At 37.1% G+C, this 26214-nt stretch overlaps 5 protein-coding genes across 14 annotated transcripts in view; all 5 read left to right on the forward strand.

The window, feature by feature from the left end:
• The first annotated feature begins 2284 nt into the window (after nt 1-2284).
• On the forward strand, nt 2285-4599 carry LOC111437836. Its single transcript, XM_023075911.1, has 2 exons — nt 2285-2998; nt 4207-4599. The coding sequence occupies exons 1-2, from the start codon at nt 2387-2389 to the stop codon at nt 4291-4293; spliced, it is 699 nt and encodes a 232-aa protein (XP_022931679.1). The 5' UTR covers nt 2285-2386; the 3' UTR covers nt 4294-4599.
• Nucleotides 4600-6669: 2070 nt separating this feature from the next.
• Nucleotides 6670-14183, forward strand: LOC111437857. 3 transcript variants are annotated; one of them, XM_023075935.1, is made up of 3 exons: nt 6670-6807; nt 7370-7432; nt 12634-14183. In XM_023075935.1, the coding sequence occupies exon 3, from the start codon at nt 12646-12648 to the stop codon at nt 13774-13776; it is 1131 nt and encodes a 376-aa protein (XP_022931703.1). In that variant the 5' UTR covers nt 6670-6807; nt 7370-7432; nt 12634-12645; the 3' UTR covers nt 13777-14183. The 3 variants fall into 3 exon arrangements, with proteins under 3 accessions (XP_022931703.1, XP_022931704.1, XP_022931705.1); XM_023075936.1 differs by lacking the exon at nt 6670-6807 and adding an exon at nt 6814-6999; XM_023075937.1 differs by lacking the exon at nt 6670-6807 and adding an exon at nt 7027-7231.
• A 959-nt stretch (nt 14184-15142) lies between these two features.
• LOC111437835 (partner of Y14 and mago-like) lies at nt 15143-19785 on the forward strand. Its single transcript, XM_023075910.1, has 4 exons — nt 15143-15455; nt 17255-17368; nt 17675-17908; nt 19398-19785. Exons 1-4 carry the CDS (start codon nt 15264-15266, stop codon nt 19542-19544), a joined length of 687 nt encoding a protein of 228 aa, XP_022931678.1. The 5' UTR covers nt 15143-15263; the 3' UTR covers nt 19545-19785.
• A 779-nt stretch (nt 19786-20564) lies between these two features.
• Nucleotides 20565-23947, forward strand: LOC111437878 (methyl-CpG-binding domain protein 4-like protein). 3 transcript variants are annotated; one of them, XR_002709514.1, is made up of 4 exons: nt 20566-21947; nt 22942-23138; nt 23241-23436; nt 23729-23947. XR_002709514.1 is itself a non-coding variant. In XM_023075960.1 (3 exons), exons 1-3 carry the CDS (start codon nt 20634-20636, stop codon nt 23356-23358), a joined length of 1629 nt encoding a protein of 542 aa, XP_022931728.1. In that variant the 5' UTR covers nt 20566-20633; the 3' UTR covers nt 23359-23677. The 3 variants fall into 3 exon arrangements, 1 of the variants encoding a protein (XP_022931728.1); XR_002709515.1 differs by lacking the exons at nt 23241-23436; nt 23729-23947 and adding an exon at nt 22038-22193 and having other exon boundaries at nt 20565-21947; nt 22942-23028; XM_023075960.1 differs by lacking the exon at nt 23729-23947 and having other exon boundaries at nt 23241-23677.
• A 1732-nt stretch (nt 23948-25679) lies between these two features.
• LOC111437855 (sister-chromatid cohesion protein 3) overlaps nt 25680-26214 on the forward strand; it is a 14024-nt gene continuing 13489 nt past the window's right edge. For 3 of the 6 annotated variants that reach the window (XR_002709506.1, XR_002709507.1, XM_023075934.1), the window contains exons 1-2: nt 25680-25791; nt 26005-26120. Coding sequence is in view for 4 of the 6 variants with exons in the window: in XM_023075934.1 (XP_022931702.1) it covers nt 26067-26120 (54 nt within the window). In the remaining 2 variants the exon portion in view is untranslated. Of the gene's footprint in view, nt 25877-25993; nt 26121-26214 lie in introns of all 6 variants that reach the window. The other 3 variants (XM_023075932.1, XM_023075933.1, XM_023075931.1) reach the window with 3 other exon arrangements.

Here is a 26214-nt window from a genome sequence, read left to right on the forward strand (position 1 = left end):
AGTTATGTTATGGTATAAGATATGTGATAAATTGACATGTATATGATATGATATATTGTGATGTAATATGTTCTGGTATGATATGTATATGATAAAATGTTATGTTAAAAGCATGGACCGTTATGTTATGTCTCCTAAATTGTGTGTATACAACATGATATGAATGACTCGAAATCACGAAAAATGACATGAAATATAACCTCGTTAGTATTATGTATGATATGAGAACTAAAGAATGAGAAACGATATGATATGAATGATGAACGATATGTGATTTGATATGAAAACTGATATGATATGTACAGAACGCTAGCGGGGTTGTATTAAATGATAATGAAAATGGAAAAATGTTGGGACCTCATGCATTATGTGTCCTCATGCATAGGGGGATACCCCTATTCCATCACAAGGTATGGACGCGTACATTCATTAGGCAAGTATCGTTATATTTTACATAATGTTGTCGTGACGGTTACTAATTCTAATAGCATCCGGCAAAAGTTGAGCTACTAGAGAAGGCTCGCCCTATAAGAAATGGGGCCCAGCGGTGTGCGAACTGTCTGGTAAGCCCATACTCGCACATATGGGCTGTGTGTAGAAGATGGTACACATCTAAGCTTCCCATTAGAATAGTGCCGTAGAAAAATGGACTGATATGATACGTTCCGTCATTGCATTCAACCCCCAATAGTGGGTCCCTTACGAGTATTTCTTAAAATACTCAAGCCACGTGCTACCTCTATTTTAGATTAAGGCAAGGCATTTCTGTACAGCTGACAACGGCATCGCAACTCAAGACTATGTCACATGCATAGGGTAGTCGTATTATTTTCTTAGACTTAGGCTAGAATAAGATGTTTTTTATTTAAACGTTTATTTATTTTATTTAGTCTTTTATTGTGTCATTTTTAAATGTGTCTTCAAACACACAAGTCCATGGCAGTGTTTTAGGCTGAAGTGTTATGTTTTATGAAGTCGTATTATTTTCAGGTTATGTTTTATGAAAGTTTAAATAAATATTTCCGGATTCAATGTTTATGATATGAATACAGTAGCGACCTTAAATTAAGTAGAAAATTTCGGGTCGTTACAACAATATCTCATCCCTCATTCCACCACATTAGAAAGCATTAAAATCGTAATTTCATAATTTTCCATAACATACCTTGCATTTCTATCTAAATTGCCATCTTGAGTTCTAATAATGCATATTCTAATCACCTATGGTAAGATATGCTCGCATGCTAGTACGTTCTACTGATTCATACAAATATTTTCTGAAGAAAATTTGAATGGCTATTTATATGAATGGTGAATGCCTTCATGAGCTAGATTTTCCATTTGGTAGGTCTTAATTCAAGTTATAATAAGGTTAGTACTGAAATCGAGGTGGAAAACTGTCAAATGGAGTCAAAACAAGCCCGGTAGTAATCTCACGCACGCTCATATGCTTCCACATGCATACGGAGAGGTACTACCACTCGTATTATGACACGTAGCGATCACCAACTGGCTCCTTCAACTTCGACGGTGTGTGCTCGAGTTTGCAGGCATGCAATTTTCCTTTTAACTTTCTAGTGTTGACACGATGCTCCTCCTTTGCCCGACACACGTCCCCATTAGATGCTGACACATTTCTCAATCGTTGCAAGACGCGTTCCTCGGGTCATTGAGCGACATTTCATCTTCCACCAATGATTTTCCAGATTCGTTGGATTTTCATAAATCAAGAACAAGAACTTGAATCTCTTACCTCTAGATCTTCCTCGTTTCTTAACGAACTTGGACGGAAGAGTCCAAATTGAATATTCTCCGTCACTAACCCCTAATTAGTCCATTACAAGATGCCTAATAATGTCGATGGTCAAATTGACTAAAATACCCTTCTAAAGTTGACTTTGACTTTTTTTTTTCACTATTTTATTCGTATTGATTACCATGGTTTCCTTGGAGAGAATCATTAACCTGTCTTTTTAATTGTGTGACATTTGTTCTCAAGTATATGAAAACCTTCCTCCAGTAGACGTGTTTTAAAGCCTCAGGGGAAGCACGAAAAGGAAAGTGTGAAGAGGATAAAATCTGTTAGCGGTGGGTTAAAACTTTTATTTTATTATTTTTTTTTTTTTTACAATTTGAACTTAATTTATAAGAACTTATTCATTTAAAATATTTCTTAAAAAAGGAATTAGAATCCAATTTATGAAACTTTATTTATTTAGTTATAATATATTGTAATAAAGATATGTGTTTTACACGTGTGTACATATCATCTCTTTATTCGTAGAAATCAACGGATGAAAAAAGCACTAAATATTTTCAATCCTTTTGAATTTTCCACATAAACCATACATACATCCAGAGACTAAGGTTTGAAAACCGAACCGAAATGTCATCGTCCTCTTCAACTTCTAGGCCCCTCCCGAACGGCACTCTCTCAACCTCCACCCACCGCCACCACCCGCCCTACAGCCCCCGATCCTCCTCCTTCTCCTCCGCCTCCTTCAAGGGCTGCTGCTGCTGCCTCTTCCTCCTCCTCTCCTTCCTCGCCCTCCTCGTCCTCGCCGTCGTCCTCGTCGTCGTCCTCGCCCTCAAGCCCAAGAAGCCGCAGTTTGATCTCCAGCAGGTCGGCGTCCAGTACATGGGCATTACCACTCCCAACACTCCCACTACTCCTATGGCTTCCCTTTCCCTCAACATTCGAATGGTTTTCACTGCCGTTAACCCTAACAAGGTCGGGATCAAGTATAGCGAGTCCCGTTTCACTGTTATGTACCGAGGAATCCCGCTCGGTCGAGCCTCTGTTCCTGGATTTGTTCAAGAACCACATAGCCAGCGCCAGGTCGATACCACCGTCGCCGTCGATCGCGTCAATCTCCTCCAAGCCGACGCTGCTGATTTGATCCGCGACGCCTCCTTGAACGACCGTGTTGAGCTCAGAATACTCGGCGATGTCGCCGCTAAGATCCGCCTCTTATCCTTCAATTCCCCCGGCGTTCAGGTACTATACTATACCATACTATACTTACCTTTTTCTTTCTAGGAGATTCAGATTTAGGGACATGGATGTAATTACCTGATTTCTGGTATACCCTTCTGGTCTTCCGCATTTTAATGCTCTGCCATCCCCTGCCATCTGCCCCCTCTGTTCCTCTTGAATTTATTTCTCTTGTGTTATAAATTGGGCGAGTTTGAACCAGAAATGCTGTCAATGTTTTTCGGACTTTTTAATGTTTCTTTTCCTTAATTCTGAAGAACACATTGTGCATAAGTAGAAAAAGCTTTGAGTTCTTAATAACTTTGATACACATGAACACAGAAAAGAGTAGAAAACTGGTCTGCTTTGTTTTTGGAAATCAAACAATAAGATTAGTAGAAGAAGAGATTGAAGAACAAAGAATTTGGCAAGAACTCTTTTATGTTGTTGACTGGATTAGGAAGGATCTGAACTAAACCCCCCATTTTTTAGCAATTGTTTTCGTTAATTGTTTGTTCATAATTGTTTTCATGTAATATTTTAGTCAAGAAATTGAGCTGTGGAGTCTAAAAGGAGAGATGGAAAGCGACAAGAGAAAGTAGCATCGTTTTCCTTCATATTTGCTTTACTTTCACGCCCATTTTGTAATCTTCCCAATAGCTTTCGCCATAGCTTTTGCTGCAACTCCTTAACGTTATTAGATCAGCAAATCATAGCTTTATCCAATGATAGAACCAATTAGATACTCCGATGCATTCGTCAATCCAAACATAGCTATGTATCGATTAGATCTCGGATGAATTCGAGAGGACCTTCGGTGGTAGCGGTGTTTTTAAGTGAAACGGAGGTTCAAACCATACCTTTGAAGTTATACCCACAAGTGCTATTTCGAGTCAGGGTTTGCCTTCGTTATGTTGTTGCTAGCAAATACCACTATGTTTTGTTTCGATATTCTCCGTGCCCTTTCTTTTCTGATCCTTCGATAAAAAGATTCATACTCGGGTGGACAATTGGATCTCGTCTCTCTGGGAGAAGTAATGGTGACAGCTAATATTAATATCAAAAAGTTGCATTATTTAGGAGATGAAAGGAACTTTTGGATCATTCCTTGCCCCATGTGACTTTTGGATGCATCTCTTCCCATTTTCTATTCTTTTGTTTATAATATTATTCTTTCACTTTCAATTATTTTTACAATGCTTTCCTTTTCTTCTCCTTCTGGGATTGTTCAGGTTTCAGTGGATTGTGCAATTGTGATCAGTCCAAGGAAGCAGTCTCTTACGTACAAGCAATGTGGTTTTGATGGCTTAAGTGTCTGACTCGGGTCGGTTCGTGTTTCAATTATTCCATTTTGGTCCCTATACGATTTACCAATTCAGTTCTCATCCACAACCACCAGTCAAGATAGAAACGGTTGTGGAATTAGGGATTGAATTGAAATGATGAAGATTTTTTGGAAGGACATAATTAACGAGAGGATAGCTACTCGGGAAACGATTTGTAGAGAGAGCGATTACTCGAGAGAGAGAGAGAGAGAGAGAGACTTAGACGAAGAAAATGTAATATTATGAACATTTTTTCACGAGAATATTACGAGAGGCGGTACTCGAGCTTTGAGATGGCAACTTGAAATATAAAATTGATGGGATTTTGGGACTTCATAACTTTTTAAAAGATTTACTTTAAAAAGAATAAAACAAGATTTGGGGATTTTTTTTTTTTTTTTTTTTGGGTAATGTTGTTTTCTTAAACATTAAGGAAGTTTTTTTATTGGGTCATTTGAGTAATTATTTATCAACCCACCAATGTTTACCGGGAAAAAACATTCTAACCTAGGTCAATATAATATCATGCAAGGCATAATGATCATTATCGTCATCATAGTGTACGTGTCTGTACTCATCATCATAAAATGGAAAAGTAATCGAATGAAAATGAACCTAATCCCTATAATTTTCATTTTAAATTATTCACGTAACACAATCTCACACATCTTTCCTATGTTACTCTAGATAACATACATGCATAAGCCTTCATACATTCATCATTTATAATATTATAAGGATTATATATCAGAAAGTTCTTCATCTGTAGCATGACATCTCATACATGCACATCATTGTAATATGAGACATCATCATATTATGTCATATCATCATTATATATCTTATGTCATCATGTCATAATACATTATCATCTTAACAAATTATAACATCATAGTACATCGTATCACAACATCATGACATCATTATAATACATCATAATGTCATATTAACTCACATCATCATAATATCACATGAACATGCATGACACTGCTAGGGCTACTGGGCACGTGTCAGCATACATAAGACAAATCTCTCAACCAAGTTGACCGTAAGGCCACTTACTTAGTTGACCTAGGTCGGAGATACTAATTCTTCTTAGTACTATCCTTTATTTACAAATTCTTTTTTGTATGTCCACGTCCCAACATAACGAACGCAAAAGTCTTATCTGTGTTCTCATATGGTTTTGCATATGTTAAGAATGAGAAGTTCTGATATCAAGTTAAGAATGACAAATAAGAGTGAGATTGAAAGTCCAATTTTCATTCATATTCCCAACGTTAAATAGAATACAAACTACAAACTAAATACTAAAAGTAACCAAATTCGGAAAATAGGATAAATTATTTCCCAGGTCGGAGTTGCTTAGATGATTTTCTCTCTTCTCTCTCTTACCTCTCGGCAAGGGAGAAGACACTTTCCCTGTGCCCGCATGCGTCTGAAAGTGATGTTCTCCAGCCTTGTACAATAATTGTTTGACCTCGATTTGTTATTGAATCTCTAAGGTATTCGATAAAATCTACGTATTAGTCCATTTTTATAGTTGTACACTAAACACCAAAACTTAACACATTCTTTACAAAACTAAGCTTTTATTTACTTAAAACTCACTCTAAATACCATAAAATATGGTAGTAAACGCTTAGTTCATGTATTAAATAAGTGTTTCCAAAAGCCCATAAAACCCACAAACTTAACCAAGAAGGCCTCAAACTAAAGTCTAATCAAATACAAAGCACCTTGTATTGGCCCAAATAATTCATAAACAAAATCTACACGCTCAATTTGGACTTTTAATGTTATGAGTAATTTTGACCAATTGGATCAAATTTGGACTTTGCATGCCTATACCCAAAGTTCGTTATCTAAACCTAAATTTGTTATACTTTTAACTCGTTGATAGTATCAGAATGTGTGCGGCAAGCACCACACCCATACGTAGCTTTACATTAGAATACATATTCACTATTGAATCACGTCCCGATCTGTGTATGTTTCTGTGAAATTCCACGTCGGTTGAAGAGAGAGGAACAAAACATTACTTATGAAGGTGTGGAAACGTTTTTACAGTAAACACGTTTTAAAACAGTGAGGCTGACGATATCGGCTATTTAAGAATATAGATGGAGTAAGTTGGGTGGTTTTGGTTCAAAAGCTGAAATAGGATGAAAGATAAAATTAAGGATTGCGTGTCATCTAAACAGCCATCGAAGCAACCTCACCACGACCGTCCGATCAAATCCGATCAGATCTGCCGTGCGATGAGAACCCGACCCAAGTCTCCGCCTTTTCAATGCAAGAAAACGGGCTTCTCGCGACGGCGTAGCCAAGCCACATCATAACTTCACCTCCCACTCGCTTCTCAAGCGCGTGTCTTCACGTTCCTTCCTTCTCTCCTCCTAATGGTCACGCAATCTTCTTCCATACGATGAATGTACGAACAAAACTGAAAGAGAAAGTGGCGTGGAAATGACAAACGATTCGCCGTCTCTCTCTCTCCGCTGTTAGGTAATGGAATGGCTAATCTATCTCTCTTCTGCCTGTAACTCCCTCGATTTCGTCGCCTCCTTCTCCCGTTTTCTCCTCTAAAACCCTTACTCTCTTCTCACTTCCGTTTTTAAATCTTTGATTCGTGTTCTACTGTGTTTCCCTGAATTTTGGACGGATTTACATACAGTTCTTCACCCTCTGCGTTTTTCGGTATCGTTTTCACTCTGGGGTTTTTATCGTTTCCGTTTCGGTTCTCTTCGTCTTGTAATAATCGCGGTTTAAATGCTACATGTTTCGTGTTTCTTCTAATTCTTGTCAATTTTTCTTGTGAGGATCTCCGTTGATTTGGATTTTCCCTTTTTTAAGAGGCCATTGTCTTCTCTTGAACTTATATTTCTCTGAATTATTGTTTTTTTCTCACATGGATTAAAGTCAAGCCCATGTGCCTGTTCGGTTTTTTTTTTTTTAATCAATTCCATCCTGTTTGTTCTGCTAAGCACGTTCTTGTTGTTAGCTCTCTGCTATTTACACGCACCCTTTAAATGATGTTGTGTTTTTATTTGTGCTAATGCGATTTCAGGTGCAGTTTGATCTCTCCCTTCTGACTTCTCTTGGATCTAGATTTCCTTGAACTTTGAAGCTGGTGAGTATCGGCTTTCTAATGTAGATGTGTTTTGGAGTTTGTTGGAATTTATCCCAGAATTTTGTTGATCTAGTAGATTTTTTATTCTTACTTTTGATCTATCTGTTTGCCATTCCTTGTATGTTTTGACGTTTGGAAAACTGAATATGATTCTAGGATCTCTTAAAGATGCTAACCTTATATCATAGATAATGGTTTTGTTCATTTGTTGTTGATCTTTCCTGCAATTTCTTTGTTGAATAGAAGTTAATTTCTACTGTTAAACGCTAGGCAGAGGATATTCGATCTGAATTCCCTTCCGATTTTCCGTTAATAATAGTTGGTTTTGTGCAAATTACTTGGCTAATTAGCTTCATAGTTTGATTTTGGTTGAAAAACCTGTTTTCCAAAACCGATTGGTGTATATGTTTTCATTAAGTAAAGGTGTAATGTTTAAAATTGTTGTGAACATTGAAATTACCTGTTGGATTCGTGATTTGGAAAGAAAGAATAACTTGATTTGTTCTGAAAATAATAAATCACATGTGAGGTTAAAGTAAGGAAAATGGTAGAAAGAAAATTTTATAGGACAACTGTCCAACCATTTTTTTTTTACTGAATTCTTGTCCTTCAAAACTTTAAATTACTCTGGTAATAGTTCTTAAACAAACCTTAACTTTTCTTGGTTTAAATTACAAACTTAGTCTATTTAATACCTAAACCTTAAAAATGTTCAATTATGATCCTATGTGTTAAAAATGTGGTTCTATGCACGATAATGTGACGCTTATTGAACCAATGGAAGAAGGTAAACAACATGACAAAATAAGGTGTGATCTTGTGTAGAATGCATCCAATATTTCTCTTCATAAAGAGAGTATTTATTAATGGTTCTCTTTTATGATTTAAGACTGATCTATGCCCCAGTTATTGGAAATTGCTTTACAGAGATATAATCCTAGAATGAATTTTTTTTTAAAGTGGGCTTAATCATATTTCTTTATGTAGATTTGAAAGCATGATTGTCTCCTTCATGGGACTGCATGAGATTAAATTAAGTCAAATGATATTTGATGACGTGCGTTTGTATAAAAGCTATTTTGCTCAGATCCTGGACATGATATAACGTTTCAATTGATCATTATTATTTTAAAATTTTAGATATATTTGGGACACATTTATAACACAGAAAATGAAGATACTAAAGTAAAGAAAAAGAAGAAAAAACATATAAATCTTCTAAGCTTTGGGGCTAAACAAATAAAGACACAAAATTAGATCAAATGAAGTAGAAAAAGAGAACGAAAATAAATAATTTTTTTACTCAATAGGACCAAGTGGATGATCTGAGAAGTTATGGGAAGTGGGGAATTTAAACTGTCTGTCTGTTTCTAAGGATTTGTTATGTAGTTTGTAGAATATGTTACTTTATTTTCTTCTCGTTTGATTTTTAATGTTTATCATTGAATATTACTATTGGAAGCTAAGATCTCTGAATTTTCAATTTTTGATTTGGCGCATGGAATTCTTTGATCACTGAAGGCACAATTGGCCTTAAAATTCTTTGTCACCAGCCTCCACATTTTCCTGAATTGGGAATTATCCTCGTTTCATCAATGAAATTACTCTCCTTCCCTTCTCCTACTACTGCTTCGATACTCTCCTAATGTCTTACTGCCAATCCCACCGGATATTAGTGCACCCTGGCCCCTAATTTGATTGGACCAACACACCCATGTTTCTATTTTGCTGTCGTTTCAACTTCTCTTTTTCCACAACTTGCGTATCATGTTTCAGTTTATTCCCTAAAAGAACCTGCAACAATTGTTTGAGAATTATTCTTTTAAGCCTTACATTTTGCATCCATAGGAAGAAAGTTTGCTTTGAATTTTTTTAGTTGATTCGTTTTTTATGGATAAATTCTTTTTTTTTCTTTTTGTTGAAAACTCTCCTTGAATACTCCCCAGTTTGCCAATAATCTTGAAGAGTGACATGACTTTTTGAGCCACAGAAGTACCATCTCTTGGATGGACAATCTCCACTTCAACGAGTATAAAAACTGACAGAAATCTAATCAATCATGCATGTTCATGGTTCTTATTGCATCTTGAATGAAACCCCTGTAATTTTCATCCATCCCTTCCATAAAGGTTGTTTTTAACCACATCACGATCAATAATAGTAACTCTTGCTCTTTAATTTTTGTTATCAACATTTTTAAAGTCCTCCATTGATCAATAAAATTACCAATTGGCGGAATTGCTTACTTAGATGCATATTAGCACATAATAAAAATTACATTAATAAACTTGTGTTTTAAGAATATGACATTTATATAATTCTTTAGTCCTTTTATGAGGCACAGAGATTTGAAGTCTTAGTGTGTTTTCATGAAGGCATGAGCCTTTTATAATCCAAGGAAGTCAAAATATTTGAGGCTAAAATTTAGCCTAGCTGTGAGGGGGGAGTCTCAAGGTCTAAGCCACGAAAGACTTTCATAACATTGTAAAAATATAGTCAAAATTTCCCCGTCTAACACATTTTGATTGCCCAACTTCTTCACGAAGTTACCCAACATTATTTAACAATAGTGGATCACAGGTTGTATATCCTCCTCAATCCTATCACCATCATCAGTCGCCCAATAAGAAAGATTCTTGCTTTGAGAGGCCTTAGACAAGGCGATCCCTTTTCACCCTTCCTTTTTATTATTGGCATGGATTGTTTTAGTAGAATGATGATAGAAGAAAGTTCCATAAATTTGAATAACAACTTTGAGATTGAGAGAGCTTCCCTATGGATACATCACCTTCTTTCTGCCGATGACACCATTTTTTTCTCATCCATGAATCTGTGTCGGTATTCAACGACCTTTTTGGCCTTGTCGACTATTTTGAACAGGCATCCTAGTTGATCACCAGAAATCGGAGACTATCAGGGTTAATACAGAATATAAGGAGGTTGAAATGATAGCTGAGAAATTCGTTTGTAGGCAAGGATACTGGCCAACATCTATTTAGGGCTTCCATTTTACGGTAAACCTTGAACTTCTTTTTGGTCCCCTGTTGAAAAAGTTGAAAGAAGGAGATCCAGTTATGGAACCACACATGCTTATCCAATGAGGGCAGCCTCACTCTTTTGCAAGCAACACTTCCAAATCTTCCCACATACTTTTTGTCCTCTTCAAGAGTCCATCAAATGTTCTGTGGAATATTGCAAGATTATGTAAAATTTCCTTTGGAAGGGTAGCTCCCCCCAGTCTGGATCTATTGAATGAGGTGAAATAACTCCTAGAGATCAATGGTCATGGAAATTAAATCAAAAGGCTTTTTCTCCACAAAATCTTCACTGCTTGATTTAGATAACAACTTGACAGCGCCATTGTTTCCCTGCAGAAGCAATATGGATGGATTTATAGCCAAAGAAAATTAGAATTGTCTTTTGGAGCTTAGCCTTATTTTCACGAATACATTTGATAGATTGCAGCGCCGTTTTCCACACATGGTTTTATCCCCGCAATGCTGCATTATCTGTAAAACAACCCCTAAATCACAGAATCATTTGGCCATCACCTGTTATTTTGCTGGAAAAAGAGTCCAACCCTTCTTATTAAAACCCTAAATGACACTGATATAAGAAAGAACACGAAAAGGTCATTGAAGAATAAGGAGATGAAGCACTAGTTTAGAAAGATGGAAGCCCCTTGCCATACAGCCACTTCTTTTATCTGCCGTTGTGGCTATAGTTGAGAGAGAGAGAGATTAGTTGCATCCTTATGTGAGAGTGAAAACAATATTGTCCTTGCTCTTGAAGAACTATTGTTATTTGTATGTTGGAGAGGGCTGATTTTATTTTTTAATTGCATGTGATGGAGGACTGAATTTATTTTGGGTCAATAGCTCCATTGCCACATACTGAAGGAAAGCTGAGGTGGAAGTAAACCACCAACAGCAAGGTTATTCTTTTTCTTTTATCCATTTCTTGGTAGTCTCTTTACCTCAATAATAATTATAAGATAGAATTTTCTTCTCGCCAAAACAATATGACCATGTGCAAGTCATAATATTAGAATAAGGAAGTTAGATATTGCATAGTATGTCAAACTATGCACACACATGCATCTATATATTCAATTTTCTGTTTTCCCTGCCTTAACGAGTTTTCTGCAACAAAAAGTGTTTCTACTGAAAAAATAAGGTGCTTTTTAAACAATATTTCCAGACAACCCTTATTCTCTCTTTGCAGTTTTTGTTAGCACCATTTTAAAGCTGTTAATAAGAATTTTGATTGGATGACACTTGCAAAGACTGATTTTATTATGCACGTTGAAATCATTATTCACATATTTGTAAGGAAGGACAGCTTCCAGACAAGGCCCATATGTCCAACTGAGGGAAGAACAATAAGTGGTGAATTTTGGACAACGACAGTGTATTTTGTTTTCTAGGATGTTAGAAAACCCCACATAGCTCTCTCACTTCGGCCTGGTGTATTCTTTGCAAAAGGCAAGGAGAAGATATTGCCCATTTCTTTCTGCTACACCCTTATATCTTTTGGCTCGTCTTAGAGTAGTAACCCATTCAGGAGATAGCAAAAATGTGGATCAAGGCTATAATTGTTCTAGCTCTTGTTTGAGAATTTTGGATGGAAAAAAATGGAAGAATTTTCCGAGCATCAAACACCTTACTTTCATTACTGATGCAGGATCATGCTATTATCTTATTAGAGGGAGCATTGGAGAAACTCCCATTAATGAACGACCAAAGGGCCATAAAGAACAACTCTTTATGTTGAGTGCTTGCTTCTTTAATATAGTCTATGAAAGCTCAGAGTTAGCCACTAAGCAGGTGTTGTTTACTAATCCCTGAGGAGCGGTGCTAAATTATGTATTTACTACTCGGTGTCAGCTTGTTTACATTTCTATTTTTGTGTTCCTTTGTCCTTTTGTTTCTTTTGTTTTAGGTGGTTGTGTGCTGAAAACTCATTGGCTGTGTTCAAGATGTGTGGTTTACACTGTTTGTGAACTTGAATTCCTTAACGAAATTTATTGTTATTTGTTCATCAATTGAAGCTCTTGAGGTCATTATATGACTGAGGACTTGGTACATCGTTGTAGGAGCATACATAATTTGCAGTGTGATGTTCATTATGTATTTCTTACAATCCACTTGGTTTTGCTGATGTTCATATTACCTGCAAATGTTTGGCTATATATATCACAGATTGAAACTCGAATGGCAAAAGGGAGAAGGGGATGTCGCAGGATGGCTTCCCGGCAATTCAGGTCAAACCCATATCCACTCCCTTATAAGCGGGATTTCACAGAGGATTTGTGCCCAAAGAATTGTATCAGCGCTCTGGATAAGAAGTATTGGGAAGATGCAACATGCTCTGTATGCATGGAATACCCACACAATGCTGTTCTTTTACTCTGTTCATCTCATGATAAGGGTTGTCGTCCCTATATGTGTGGCACAAGCCTTCGTTATTCCAACTGCCTTGACCAGTACAAAAAAGCTTACACCAAAGTTATTTCGTCTAACAGTGCACAACCAGTACACACCTCAATCGATTATTCAGCTGTTGTAGAGGATGCAAGTTTTCTTGGTGAAAATCATGAAGTGACTGAGCTTGCATGCCCCCTCTGTCGCGGACAGGTGAAAGGATGGACCGTGGTTGAGCCTGCCAGAGAATATCTGAATGCAAAAAAGAGGACCTGCATGCAGGACAGCTGCACGTTTTTAGGAAACTACAAGGAACTGAGGAAGCATGTGAGACAGGAGCACCCATCCACAAGGCCCCGCGAGGTGGATCCCGTGCTTGAACAAAAATGGAGAAGACTGGAACGGGAATGCGAAAGGAACGACGTGATGAGCACAATCAGGTCGACAATGCCCGGAGCTGTGGTCTTTGGCGATTATGTGATAGAAGGAAATAGCTTTGGCTTTGATTCTGAGGAAGATGAAGCGGGGTTGAATGCGAATTCGAATGCGAATGCGGCTGCGGCTGAGAGGGATGGGGGCTTTGAAGTGGGCTTTGATAGTAATCTGGTGAATGTGTTTCTTCTGCTACATGCCTTTGGTCCATCAAGTAGCGACCTCAATAGACGGCTAAGACAGCAGCAGCAGCAGCAGCCAGAGAGGAGTTTCCCTCCCAGACCAAATGAAGGCGCTACAGGTATTATTCCCAACACCACTCCGCTCAACAGTTTTGATTCCATTAATCTAGACAGTGACAATGGCGGAAGTGGTGACAATAACAACGGGGGCAGCATGTCATTGGTTAGCCGCCTCCGCCGCCACGGAAGGGTGCTGTTGGGACGGTCAGGTAGGAGACGTAGGCATAGAGAGAGTAGTAGTAGATGAATGAAGGATGAAAATGGGCAGAGAGAAAGGAGGGGGTAGGAATAGGAAACATCTCTCAGGTACATAGCATAAGAAAAAGAAGTAGAAATCTTGATAATAAAGGAATACGAGTTTGTGGAATTTTGAGCAAAATTTATGATGGATGACATTTATTTGCGCGCCCCCCCCCGTCCGTCCATCTGATAGGGGAGATGAAAAGCTTTGGCAGGTTAAGAAGCCTGTGATGTAATTTATTGTGAATTTTTGTATAATTTCCTGATTGCCTTATGACCTCCTCTTGATGATGATATGCTTGGATTTGCTTGAAATTTAGTTGTAACCATCTGAAATTAATGGATCTTCTGGACATTGCTTCCTTGCAACGAAGTCATTAGACTAATGACACACACCCATTTGTAGTTCACATATTATGACTGCTCTGATCACTCTTTCACTGCCTTTACTCTCTATTTATATTCATAAATTATGTATACGATGATATATTCTGTATTATTTTGTAAATTATGATTTTATTAATCTGTATCTGTTTGATACATAAGGCTAAATAACACGACATTTAGTTAAATTTATCGAACTTTGTTGTCTATGTAATTTATTTAGTGTGATCGTAATGTTCTTATCTACTTTTTCTCATAAGTATAAGACCTTTACTACATGTATACTATGATATTTCAAATTGATTGAAATTAATATCATAAAAGAGCTCTATTTGAGGACTTCCTAAAATGGGATTTATAACTAATAATAACTAACATATTTTTTCTGGTCAAAACTTAAATTTTTTGTCTAACATATTTTTTCTGGTCAAAACTTAAATTTTTTGTCTCATGGCTTCCAAATAGAAAGGCATATTTAGGAAATGATCTCACTTTTTCATGGTTGGAAAGATGCATTTACACCACCAACATGACTGACATGTCATTGGTGTGTTTGGGCGTGACCACTAGCGTGGACTCCACAATATACCCTACGGTTGACCATGGGATAGAGCATTCTCACCCATATACCCCAAGGTTGACCATAGGATAGAGCATTCTCACCCGACAAACAAAGAACTAACAAATAATATTTTACATACTAGAGAAGTAATCCGTGATTATAAGACATACCACATGTATAATATCCTACATTTAAAATTATAGTTTAATGAGATAATGCACGCCATACTTCCGTGATTACCGTACATATTCGTAGTGTTTTATTCATACGGAAACTGTATGCATCAGAAACGACCCAACCCATAATGAGCCAAATGATTAATGGTGTACAAATTCAACATTCATAGTTTTAAGAAAAAAGTATTGAGATGCTTGGGCCGTATTCTAATATGAAGCAAATGATATATATATTTATATAACACATGGACGCCTCAACTGGAACTTGTAATTTGGATTTGAGCCAAAATAATTTGCGTCGGACCACCACTTCCTCTGGTTTCAACCACCTCAATTTTGGCACTGTCTTACTTACTTGCCCTCTTGCTGACGATGGGTAGCAGCGATGGAGGCGGAGGAGATCAGCTGAAGCAAATGGCGGGCCTGAACAAAGCCCTAAAAGAGGGGGAGAGGATTCTGGCGCCGACAAGGCGACCCGATGGTACTCTTCGAAAACCCATTCGGATTAGGGCTGGCTATGTTCCGCAGGAAGAAGTCGCCGTTTATCAGTCCAAAGGGTCTTTGGTATGAGCAGCAGCCTTCCCTTTTCCCTTTCTTCTTTTCTATTCAGCTATAGTCTGCTTGCACCTTTATTATGTTGCTGTTGCTCGTTTAACTCGCATTTGAAACTCATACTAGGATAACCAAATCATCCTTTAAGCTGCTGCCCTTTATGTGTTTGCGTTAATGTGATATGTCAAGGCTGCTCTCTAAATCACTATATCTTCCTTCTCTGTGATGTATAAGACGAAGCACTGTGAAATACAGTAGCCCGTGACTTCAAGCGATCATTTCATCCGGTGGAGCACACAATAGAAAGAAAAAAAAGTATGTTAATGATGGAATAGGATTGTGAAAGTAATGAGATAATGGAAGTCAAAGAAATATGTTTCTTTAAAATATGTCAGATTGGATTGGATTGAAGACTTGAATGTATGATCTCTTACCAAATTTAGGTTGACTTATTAGAATAGTTCTCAAGGAAGTTTCACTGTATTTTTTTAGTTTTAGAGTATTATTTTTAGAGTTTTATGTTACAATGTAGCTAGTGGCCACGATAGCCATTGTGGTATTGATGGGCAGAGAGTTACAACCTTTCAATTGACCATAGGTTACTCTAGAGTTTATTTTTGAGGCTATAAATAGTCATTTATGTTTTTGCTTTACCATTAAGATTTTGGAGATTTTGGATACTAGAAGGATAGTTGCATCTTCTTCATAAACCATGAGCTTGTTCCCTTGCGTTTTATGTGTTTAGATTTGCATGATAGAGTCATTTAAGTAGTCTTGATCAAACTTTCTTGTGAATTGATTCGAATCTTGAGTTTAGAAACAAGTTTTTTTTACTCTTGATATTGATCATCAAGTAAACTGCTTCTATCTTCTTCATTGAGGTGAAATCATCTTGATTTGGGAGTTTTAGCCTCAGTGATTTAGGGGTTTGCATGTCCCTAAGAGCTCTTAGACTAAGGGTTTCATATCATTTCTTGGGACTCCATAAAGAAAACTAATGCTAATAACTTGGAATTTTCCTTCACAAAGTATGAGATACCGTGAGCTGTTTGTAATCTAGGTACCAACAAATCCCCTAGTTGGGACAGCTACACTATGAAATCTTATAAAAAATCGTGGAACGTCCTCAAACCCGACATGTTAAGGCTGTTCCAAGATTTTTATTTTTTTAAAGAACGGTATCATCAATGGAAACCTTAACGAGACTTACAGTTGCCTTATACCCAAAAAGGTGGAAGCCATGTTAGTGGGAGATTTTAGGCCTATTAGCACACCATCTCCTTTCATTCATGTTATCAGAGCATCCATACAGAAAATATAAGAAAAATCTTTGGGAAACCTCGTCAAAGCTTTTGGATAGTATATCACTTCACTTACTATATCTTATCGAAAATTGTTACCTCTTTTTAGTTCTTACTCTTTTGACTCTCTTATGACCAATTGGAGAAGTCTTTGGCAGCCCTTTTGGCTTGGGATTTCTTTCCCCTCTTTTGTAATTTCATACATCAAGGAAATTGTTTCTTATACCCAAAAAAACAAAAACAAAAACAAAATCCATACCAACATCTTCGTGCGTGGAAAATTTTCTTCTTTAAAATGATAAAGATTAGCTAATACAATTCTTACCATAGCTCGCATGAGGAATGAATCAAAGGAGAAGTTATTTTCTGTTCTTGAAAATTATAATTTGAGTGAAAAGCAGTCACTGAGTTCTATTGTTTTTCTGGTTGAAGTCTGATTCCTTTAGTTTACAGCACCCTAATATTCATCTTTATGTCATTCATGGGGATTATTTTCTCTGTGGGATACAGTGGAAAAAGATGGCATCCCATGACGGGCCTCCTGGTTATGATCCACCATCAGATGTAAAATCAAAGAGCAAGTCTGCCAAGCGGAATGAGAGAAAGAAAGACAAGCGAGTACAGGTTTGTTTTCCCCTCAATTGAGAATGTTACGTTATGTTTCTGATGGCATCTTAAATATTGTGAGACAAAATATTTGAAAAGCATAATGGGAGTTCATTTTTGGTTTATTTTCCGTGTGGTATGTTCAACTGATATAATGCCTGTCATCAAAACAAATTTATTTGTGATCCCTAACTGGCGATGAAAGTAACTAAAATTTATACGTCCGGAGGGCAGAAAACGATTTTCATCTCTACTTTCTGTTCTTTTCCCCCATCCAATGAAGTATGAGGACATGGTATTTTCTTCATTGTCATTTTTCTGCAGGCAGCTCATGAAAATGACAAAATTTTGGAACAAGTTGATGCTGGAGAGATCATTGAAGCAAAGGAATCATATGTCGATAATGTGTCGGAACCTGTCCAGTCATTAAGTACCCAGATGAATGAACTTGCTGTTTCTACGAATCAAAAGATTGAAAACCCTTCTTCTGAGCCAATGGATGATCAGCGGCTTCCTTCCAATGACATCGACAAGAGAATTAGAGCAATAAAAAAAAAGGTGAATACAAATTAGCGTTGGTAGAATATTACAAATCATATTTGATTCTAAGTCTTTCATGAAATTTGTCAATCCCATTGCATAAAAATTCTATTTTATCTATACATTCTAAAATAGTTTTCATCATACGATACAAATTCAAGAACTAAAGGGAAACAATTAGATACTTGTTGTATCATACTCTTTGAACAACTTTCTTCCTGTGGGTACTCCTTGCTGGTATGGCATATTGGCCGGTGTAGATCTACCTGATCTAGTTAGTTTAGTTATGAATTAAAAAAAATGAGTTATAGAATGATTATTGTTTTTAAGGCCCAATTAGTTGTTCGTAAACTACGTTAGTTAAGAATCTCATGTGCTGTCATCCTTAATTACCTTGATTCTGATTTCTTCACCTTACTTTGGGAGGCTAAAATGTTGGAGAAGATTAATATTTTTGCTTGGTTGGTTGGTTACCTTGGGGAGGATAAACGTTGTAAGGAGATCCATTGTGCTCTTTCCTCTTAGTTATGGACAGCTTCAGTAGACTCCTCACAAAGGCTGAATTGTGAGGCAAAACCAAAGGCTTTCATGGGGGCAAGGGCGAGGTTAGTATTAGCCACCGACAATTTAGGCCTCCCCCTCAACAGTTTAGGCTTCTGCGCCCAGGTTCAAGGCCTTGTTACCGAAGTTGGTAGCCCAAAGAATTGAAGAGTGGGAAGCAATATAGTCTGTTATAAGTGATTGCGTTTCCAAAATCCAGAATGGTTGAGGAGTTTTAGAATTCTACTCTCTTCTACTCTAGACCCTCCTACCCTTTCTCGTCTCTCCCGAGCTGTATTAGCTCTAATATTACAGAGAAAACAGTATAGTAAGTATATAACAGCCTAGCTAGTTACAGGCTCATACTAGGGGTAGTTGTTGTAGATGATGCTGGTGGTGTTTGTGGTTTGTTTTCCACACTCTTATAAACAATGTTTCGTTCTCCTCCTCAACCGATATGGGATCTCACAATTCACCCCCCTTTGGGGCCCAGCGTCTTCGCTGGCACTCGTTCCCTTCTCCAATCAATGTGGGACCTCTCAATCCCACCCCCTTCGAGGCCCATTGTCCTTCCTAGCACATTGTCTGGTGTCTGGCTCTGATATTATTTGTAACGGCCCAAGTCCACTGCTAGTAGATATTGTTTTCTTTGGGTTTTTCCTTTCGAGCTTCCCCTCAAAGTTTCTAAAATGTGTCTGTTAAGGAGAGATTTCCGCACCCTTATAAAGAATGCTTTGTTCTCCTCCCCAACCGATGTGGGATCTCTATATTCTTGATGCAAATGCTACTTGTTCAAGAAATTCTTTTGTTCTTACAGTATTGCTTACACTCGGTGCCATAACTTATATTTTCTGTTTGCGAACATCTTTTAATGAATTATTGGTTGCTTTATGGACAGCTGAAGATCTGCGTTGGTTCTCTATCTTTGATCGTTTTCCTTGTCTTGTTCTATTGTTTTGGTTTGCAGATTCGAATTGCAGAAGCTCAGTTGCAGAAAACGCCACAGCAAGATATGAAGCCCGAGCAGTTGAACAAGTTATCCAAACTCGAAGAGTGGCATTCCGAACTAACGCTTCTAGAAGAACAAAGGCGAAAACTAAACACATCGACGTGAATGACTGCAACGCAGCATTATTGTTCACTTTACTTATGCTTAACGAAGAAAGAGACTTGGAATTGCTGCAACTTGAAAATCTGGTCGCCTGTAAAACTCATTTGCTTAATATGTTGTGCAATATCATTTCAACTAGTTCTAGGAACCCGCTTGAACTGTAGATAGTGTTGAAAACATTGATTTTCTTTCGCCCGAACATGATTTAAAGTGATTTTGAATCAAAATCATCGTGTTTGATCAATGAATTATTAGAATATTGATATCACTGTAGGCATTTTTGCACTTCGAAACTCGAGTTTTGTAACAACATCATAGGTAGAAAACTTGAACTTGGAAAGGTTCAATCTGGTTTGGTAACAATTTGGAGTGATGCCCTGAGGGTAGTCTGTTCTTCTGAAGGTGCAGCATCATAAGATCACCCACCTCAAAGGTCCTCTCCCTTCTATGTTTGTACTTAGCATTGGACCTCTCCAAATTGTGACTTATGTGGCTCGTAGAGCTACGAGTAAGTCTCGTTTCTAATATTTTCGGTAGCTTTCTAAAAATGAGTTAAAATGTTCTCATCTCCCTCCGACACCCATGTAATCGTACAAAAGCAAAAAGAGGAACTTTTCTATCAAAGTGAAAATCGTCCACAACATTTTATTGCCATAGATCTGCATGATCTTTTGTACGTGCAACCTCAAAGCTTCAACCAATCGAAAAAATAATAGATTTAATAAGGTTGTAAACCAGGTGAAAAAGTAGAGATGAAAGACTCATGACTAAATAGGTGTGCTTAAGACTAAATTTTCACTTCTTAATCCGGTTGACTCGATCAAAATTACAAAAAAAAAAAAAAAAAAATCTAACCTTTAAAACTATAGACATTATCATTAATTTTGTAATTTATCTATTTGAAAAAAAAATTGCTTCCAATAAAATTTAAAAAAGAGTAATAATAATAATATTAAAAATTAAAAGAAATTAAAAAAAAATAATAAAAAAAAAGCGCTAAGATCGTCGAACCAGTTTATAAAGCAAAAGAGAAGCGCGCCAAGTTCGTGAAGCCATCAGTCGGTTCAATGCACTTCCTTTTCGGCAGCCGCCATGACTGCAACTACAATCATGAACCCTAATCTCTCCCCTCCCTCCTCATCTTCATTTCCCGATTTCTTGTTTTCCCAATTCGCCTTTCAAGGTTGTTCCTCTTCCAGATTTCGCTTTCCTCCTTCCAAATGCCCCTCCGAGTCGAATCGTCAAAACCCCACGCCGGAGGATTTTACCCAAAAGAGGACCACTCTCATGGCGCAAAACTCTCCGATTTCGACTCTTGAGGTTCTCCAAACCTCTGAATCGAATCATCAGAAGACAGCCGCAGGGCAAGAGATTCCGATTTTGTGTATTGAGGACCTTCAGGATAACCCGAAGCGTGGGAGTTCCACATTAACCGTAGAGGATGTTCAAGAAGTTTCACCGAAGACCCCAACTTCTGAAAGGGAAAGGGTTTTAGTGCATGAGCCTCCTATATTAACTCTAGAGGATATTCAAAATGCAAAATCGGACCATCAACCGGCGATAGAGCCTCCATTGGCTCGTAGGGTTTTACGGTTTTACCGGCAGTTTGGGTTTGATGAACAAATAGTGCAAAAAACCCCACCTTCTGTCCGAAATTCCATGCCAGTTCAACGAGATGAACGTGTAGTTTCGCGTCATTTCCAGGAATCAAAATCAAACCAACAAGGAGAACGAATTGTATCACGCTATTTTCAACACTCGGAAATAGAACGAGCAGCCCATAATGAGGATGAGGATGAGGATGAGGATGTCAATGTCACAGATCAACCAATTAAAAGATCAAGGGTCGGACAATACAGAAAAAGGAGGAGGAAAGACGTAGCTTCTAGCTCCGATAATTCAAAAGCATATCAACGTTCAATCAGAAAATCCTCACGTTTTGTTAAAGAATCGGGAACGGATAAACGAGTGCGATTTGTTTCCCGCTATTTTCAAAATTCAGAAAAGAATCCTGAAGTGGAGATTGAAGTTTCACCTCCATTACAAAATTCAAAAACAAAACAACAAGGAGAGCGCATAGTCTCACGTTTCTTTCAAAAATCAGAAGAACAAGAAGTAGTGAACAATCAACAAGAGGTTATACAGCTTCCAAGTCAGTGTGCAAAATCTGTTAAAAGAATCCGTAAACCAGCCAAGGAAAGAAAAGTGAGGGATAAAGTTTCTGCTAGGCCTAGAACCACTCTTTCGGCTGACGAGTTGTTTCTGGAAGCTTATAGAAGAAAATCGTCAGATGATACATGGAAACCTCCTCCCTCTGGAATTCGCCTTCTCCAACAGGATCATGCTTACGACCCTTGGAGGGTTCTTGTCATATGTATGCTCCTTAACCGGACGACTGGGCAGCAGGTATTCACTTGATCTTGAATGCAATTTCCAATTTCATACTGTACTATATCTTTCCCCATGGCACATAAACTTGATTTGCTTTCATTACAGTTTTGCCACTCCACGGCTTTGCCGCAGGACTGGGTTTTCATAAATGAACTTCAACAATATCCTTGAATCAAGTAAACAAGAAAAGTGGATAAATGTCGTCTCATTCAACCTTGTCAATTACCATATTCACTATTTCCTTTGAAGATATTCTGTTAGGTATCCAGAGTATTCTTTACCTATTGAATTATACTATAGTATTCTCCAATACTCACTTCCTTTCCCAAATCAGCACTTACCGTCAGCTGCCTTACCAACTCACATTCCCTGTGTCCCACGGTAATACGATATCCACAATACCTAGTTGTAGACCCACCCCTTACTTTGTTAAGTGAATACACCCTGAGAATTGGTGTCTATTAGTTTACAAAGCATTGTTTTGGGGTATTTGGAAAGATAGGAACCAAATTAATTGAAGTGAATGATAGGCTGAAACTATTTAGGCATCAAAGAGCTACTTTGTGGTGCCATTTCTAGTGAATTTTGGTATCATTCTTCGAGTATGATTTACTGAACTTTGTTCTCTAGTTTTCTTTTGAACTCTTAAAGAAAATCTAAAAATTTGTGGTCCTGAGGGCTAGAAAGTATTAGATGAATGATACACATGCTCATATATATATATATATATGAAGTTCTTATACCTAACCTCTGGTTCTTAGTTGTGCCAGTCTATTGGAGTGATCATTTAGTTGGTCGTGCACGTATTTATGAATGGTTGGGGAAATAAACTCCATGATACTATATATTATCGCAACCAAAACCTTCTATCATTTTGTATTTCTGTGTCAACTTTTTACTCATAATTGACCCTCTGTTTTCTGATTATGCACCCTTAGTCCTGTAGGTTTCATTTTTGCTGAAAATTTTCAGTTTGACTCAGTCTGCGAGTTCATTTTGAAAATTGCAGGCAAAAGAAGTGATACCTAAACTCTTCACTTTGTGTCCCGATCCAAAGTCTGCTTTGGAGGTATCGCAAGAGCAGATAGAAGATATTATTCGACCTCTTGGTTTACAAAGAAAAAGATCACTTACAATTCAGCGTTTATCTGAGATGTATTTAAAAGAAAGTTGGAGTCATGTCACTCAGCTTCCTGGTGTTGGGAAGTAATTTAGATCATCCTTTTAAACTCATTGATTTATAAGTTCTATCTCTTCCATGCTTATTGAGCTTGGGACGTGTATTAAAATGAATTTGATTTGAGACAGGTATGGAGCTGATGCACATGCAATATTTTGCACTGGATATTGGACCGAAGTATTGCCTAAAGATCACATGCTTAATTATTACTGGGAGTTTCTCCACAGCATAAAGCACCTGCTCTGATCTTATCTGAGGCAACTGTAGATGGTTCGACACGAGAGAAGCTGTAAATTTCCCGGTCTACTTAACATATATTTTTTGGTACGTTACTCTTTTGACATAATTTTGTTTTGTTAATGTTTATGTTGTTGTTGGGAGTCTGTGAGACCCTTATATCAACACATACTAGAAAGGGGAGAAATGGAAGCTCTCCTCCAAAAGCTAATTAGGCTGTAAGCTTGTATTGAGTGAAGTAGCGTGAGGGTCATGTTATGTTTTGAAAGGTCTGGTAGCTTTATTATGGGCTGTGCCTTCGCTTTTGACTTTTGAATATCAGTTTAGAAAGGAAGGATGATTAGCTTACCTATGATCTCTTTCTTTCTTGCTTTGGTAGGTTCAAAGTTCCTTTCACTTTAACCCGTATGGTCTTATCTTGATGAATTGTGGTTAGAAGTTGGCAAATGATGTAAGTGAAAACACCGGTAAGCTAATTACTATTTCTGGGTATTCAAATAGTTAATCACTGGCATAGCTAAAATTCGGTTGACATGGGCAATAATTTGTTCCACTTAAATCTATTATATAGACGCAGAGATGGATGCTTTGTGAACTCAGCCTCAAAATTTGTTGTTAAATTTAATTTGATTTATTGCATTCATTGTAAGCATTCTTGCTTTATTTTTCATAGTTCAGCCGTAAACATAATTTGGAGAACTCTTATAACCTCAAATTTGTGCCCAAGAGAGGAACTCTTATAACCTCAAATCTTCGTGCCGAAGAGAGGAACTAGTGCCAGCGAAAACGTTGAGTCTCGATGGATTCCGACTTATCCTGTTTAATGTAAATATAAATATATTTTTACTTCTAAGTTTCATATAAGTGGAGAAACTTTCTAAACTACAATACGCATTCCATAAGGTTTCGTCGATGGGTTTTATAAAATTCCAATTTCTAATAATACGAGGGAATTAACCCCAATTAATAATGAAAAGTATGCATTTAATTTTTTTTTTATAAGAATAATAACTGAGAAGAATTCACCGTGGGGAACCTGATCTCTATCAATTCTCGCTTCACTTCATGGACATTTCTATACATTGGGTTTGCATATCTATAAGAGTTCTTATATCCAACTGGGTAGCATTTTCATATCACTAAATTGAGAAAGACCTCGTATGGACTAAAACAATCATCAAGAGCATGGTTTGGAAGATACACAAAGGTTACGAAAGACTACTACGGGTATAAGCAAATCAAGATCACAATCTTTATCAAACACTTAAGAATCGAGGAGAGATAAAGTGCTTCTAGTGTATGTAACTGACACCATAATCATTAGGTGCTTCTAGCGTATGTAACTGACACCATAATCATTAGAGACAATAAAGAAGAAGATTGAATGTTGAACTGAGACGAAAATTGATTGATGAAAGAATTTGAGATCACAAAACTTGGAAGGCTAAAATATTTGTAGAAGCCTATCAGCATATAAAGTGTTACGTTACCTGAAAAGACACTATATTTTTTTTTTCAAATGGGACAATTCTCTTGCATTGGAAGCTTACATCGATGCTGACTATACTACATCGCTATTGGATAGAAAATCTATTCGGAATATTTGCGGAACCCTTCAAGTTAAGGAATATTTGTGTAGCTTTTAATTAAGAGATAGTTTATATAATCAAATTGATCAACATGTTCATGCTATCGTGTGAAGTCTTCAAGAACCCTAATTTTTTTTTTTTAATTTTATATTATCATGCCTGCACACAGTTGGATCCTAACTGAACGAGTAGGATGTAAAGACTAAATTTTTCTTGGAAAAGAAGATTTAATCGAATTAGATTGAGGAGTATCTAATAGTTGGACTCAATAATTAATGTTTAGAGAATTAATGAAGGTGATACACCTAAAATGTAGATATTCACGAGACCAATAGGATTTTACAGAATTAATGTAAAGTAAAAAATTTCTTATCGCCAACTGAGAATCGAGAATCTTTGGAGCGACGATTGCTCTCGGTATGTAGCTTGAAGTCCAAATTGATTGAGGGAAACCACTCCGAGATAGAATAGACAAAAAAAATAGAGCTTGAACGGTTGAAAATCGCGTAAATTTTGATAAACCACTATGATTCACGTTCCACCACGGTTGACTAATCGAGAGACTTTAAAATTAATACCATAATTAATCGGAAGACTTTATTTATTTATTTTTATTTATCTACAATAATAATAATTTTAATTATTTTGATTTAGTTGATATTTACTTGTGTCTATAATATAATGAAATGTCCTCCAAATTTAATATTATAAATATTTTATTTATTTATTATTATTGTGTCACTGTACGCTTTACACCAGCTCTCGCAGTTGGACTGCGATGCCCTTCTCCTCATTTGGCGGGAGATTATCAATTTCCACTCGCTCGATCCACGGTGGGCTGCCATAACATAGGGTACCCATTTCTTCTTCTTCTTCTTTCCATCAATATATCGCTCTCGGTTCTTCTTTCACTTTGTACAAATCCAATTTTCCTCTAGGTAAATTTACAGTCAATCTGTTCAATTCGTGGCCTGTTTTTTGTTCAATTATGCTTGATTTGTTTGGGAATCTGATTTTAATTTGTCTTTCATTTTGCTTTTGGTTGTTTTGATGAGATTAATCGCAGTTTTGAGGACCTTGCGTTGGTAGTGTGTGTTGGGTTGCTGTTGGAATCATCTTTTAACTGCAATGGAGCGTGCTGCTGCTCCTACAACTGCTTCTGGACTGCCAACTCGCCGCTCGGTGATGATTGTTCTCAGTCCTCGTGGAGTTTTTTTTTTTTTTTTTTTTTTTTTTTTTTTTTTTTTTTTTTTTTTTTTTTTTTTTTTTTTTTTTT

Source organism: Cucurbita moschata, unplaced genomic scaffold (genome assembly GCF_002738365.1).
Source record: "Cucurbita moschata cultivar Rifu unplaced genomic scaffold, Cmos_1.0 Cmo_Scf00067, whole genome shotgun sequence".
In the NCBI taxonomy this organism is placed as follows: Eukaryota; Viridiplantae; Streptophyta; class Magnoliopsida; order Cucurbitales; family Cucurbitaceae; genus Cucurbita; species Cucurbita moschata.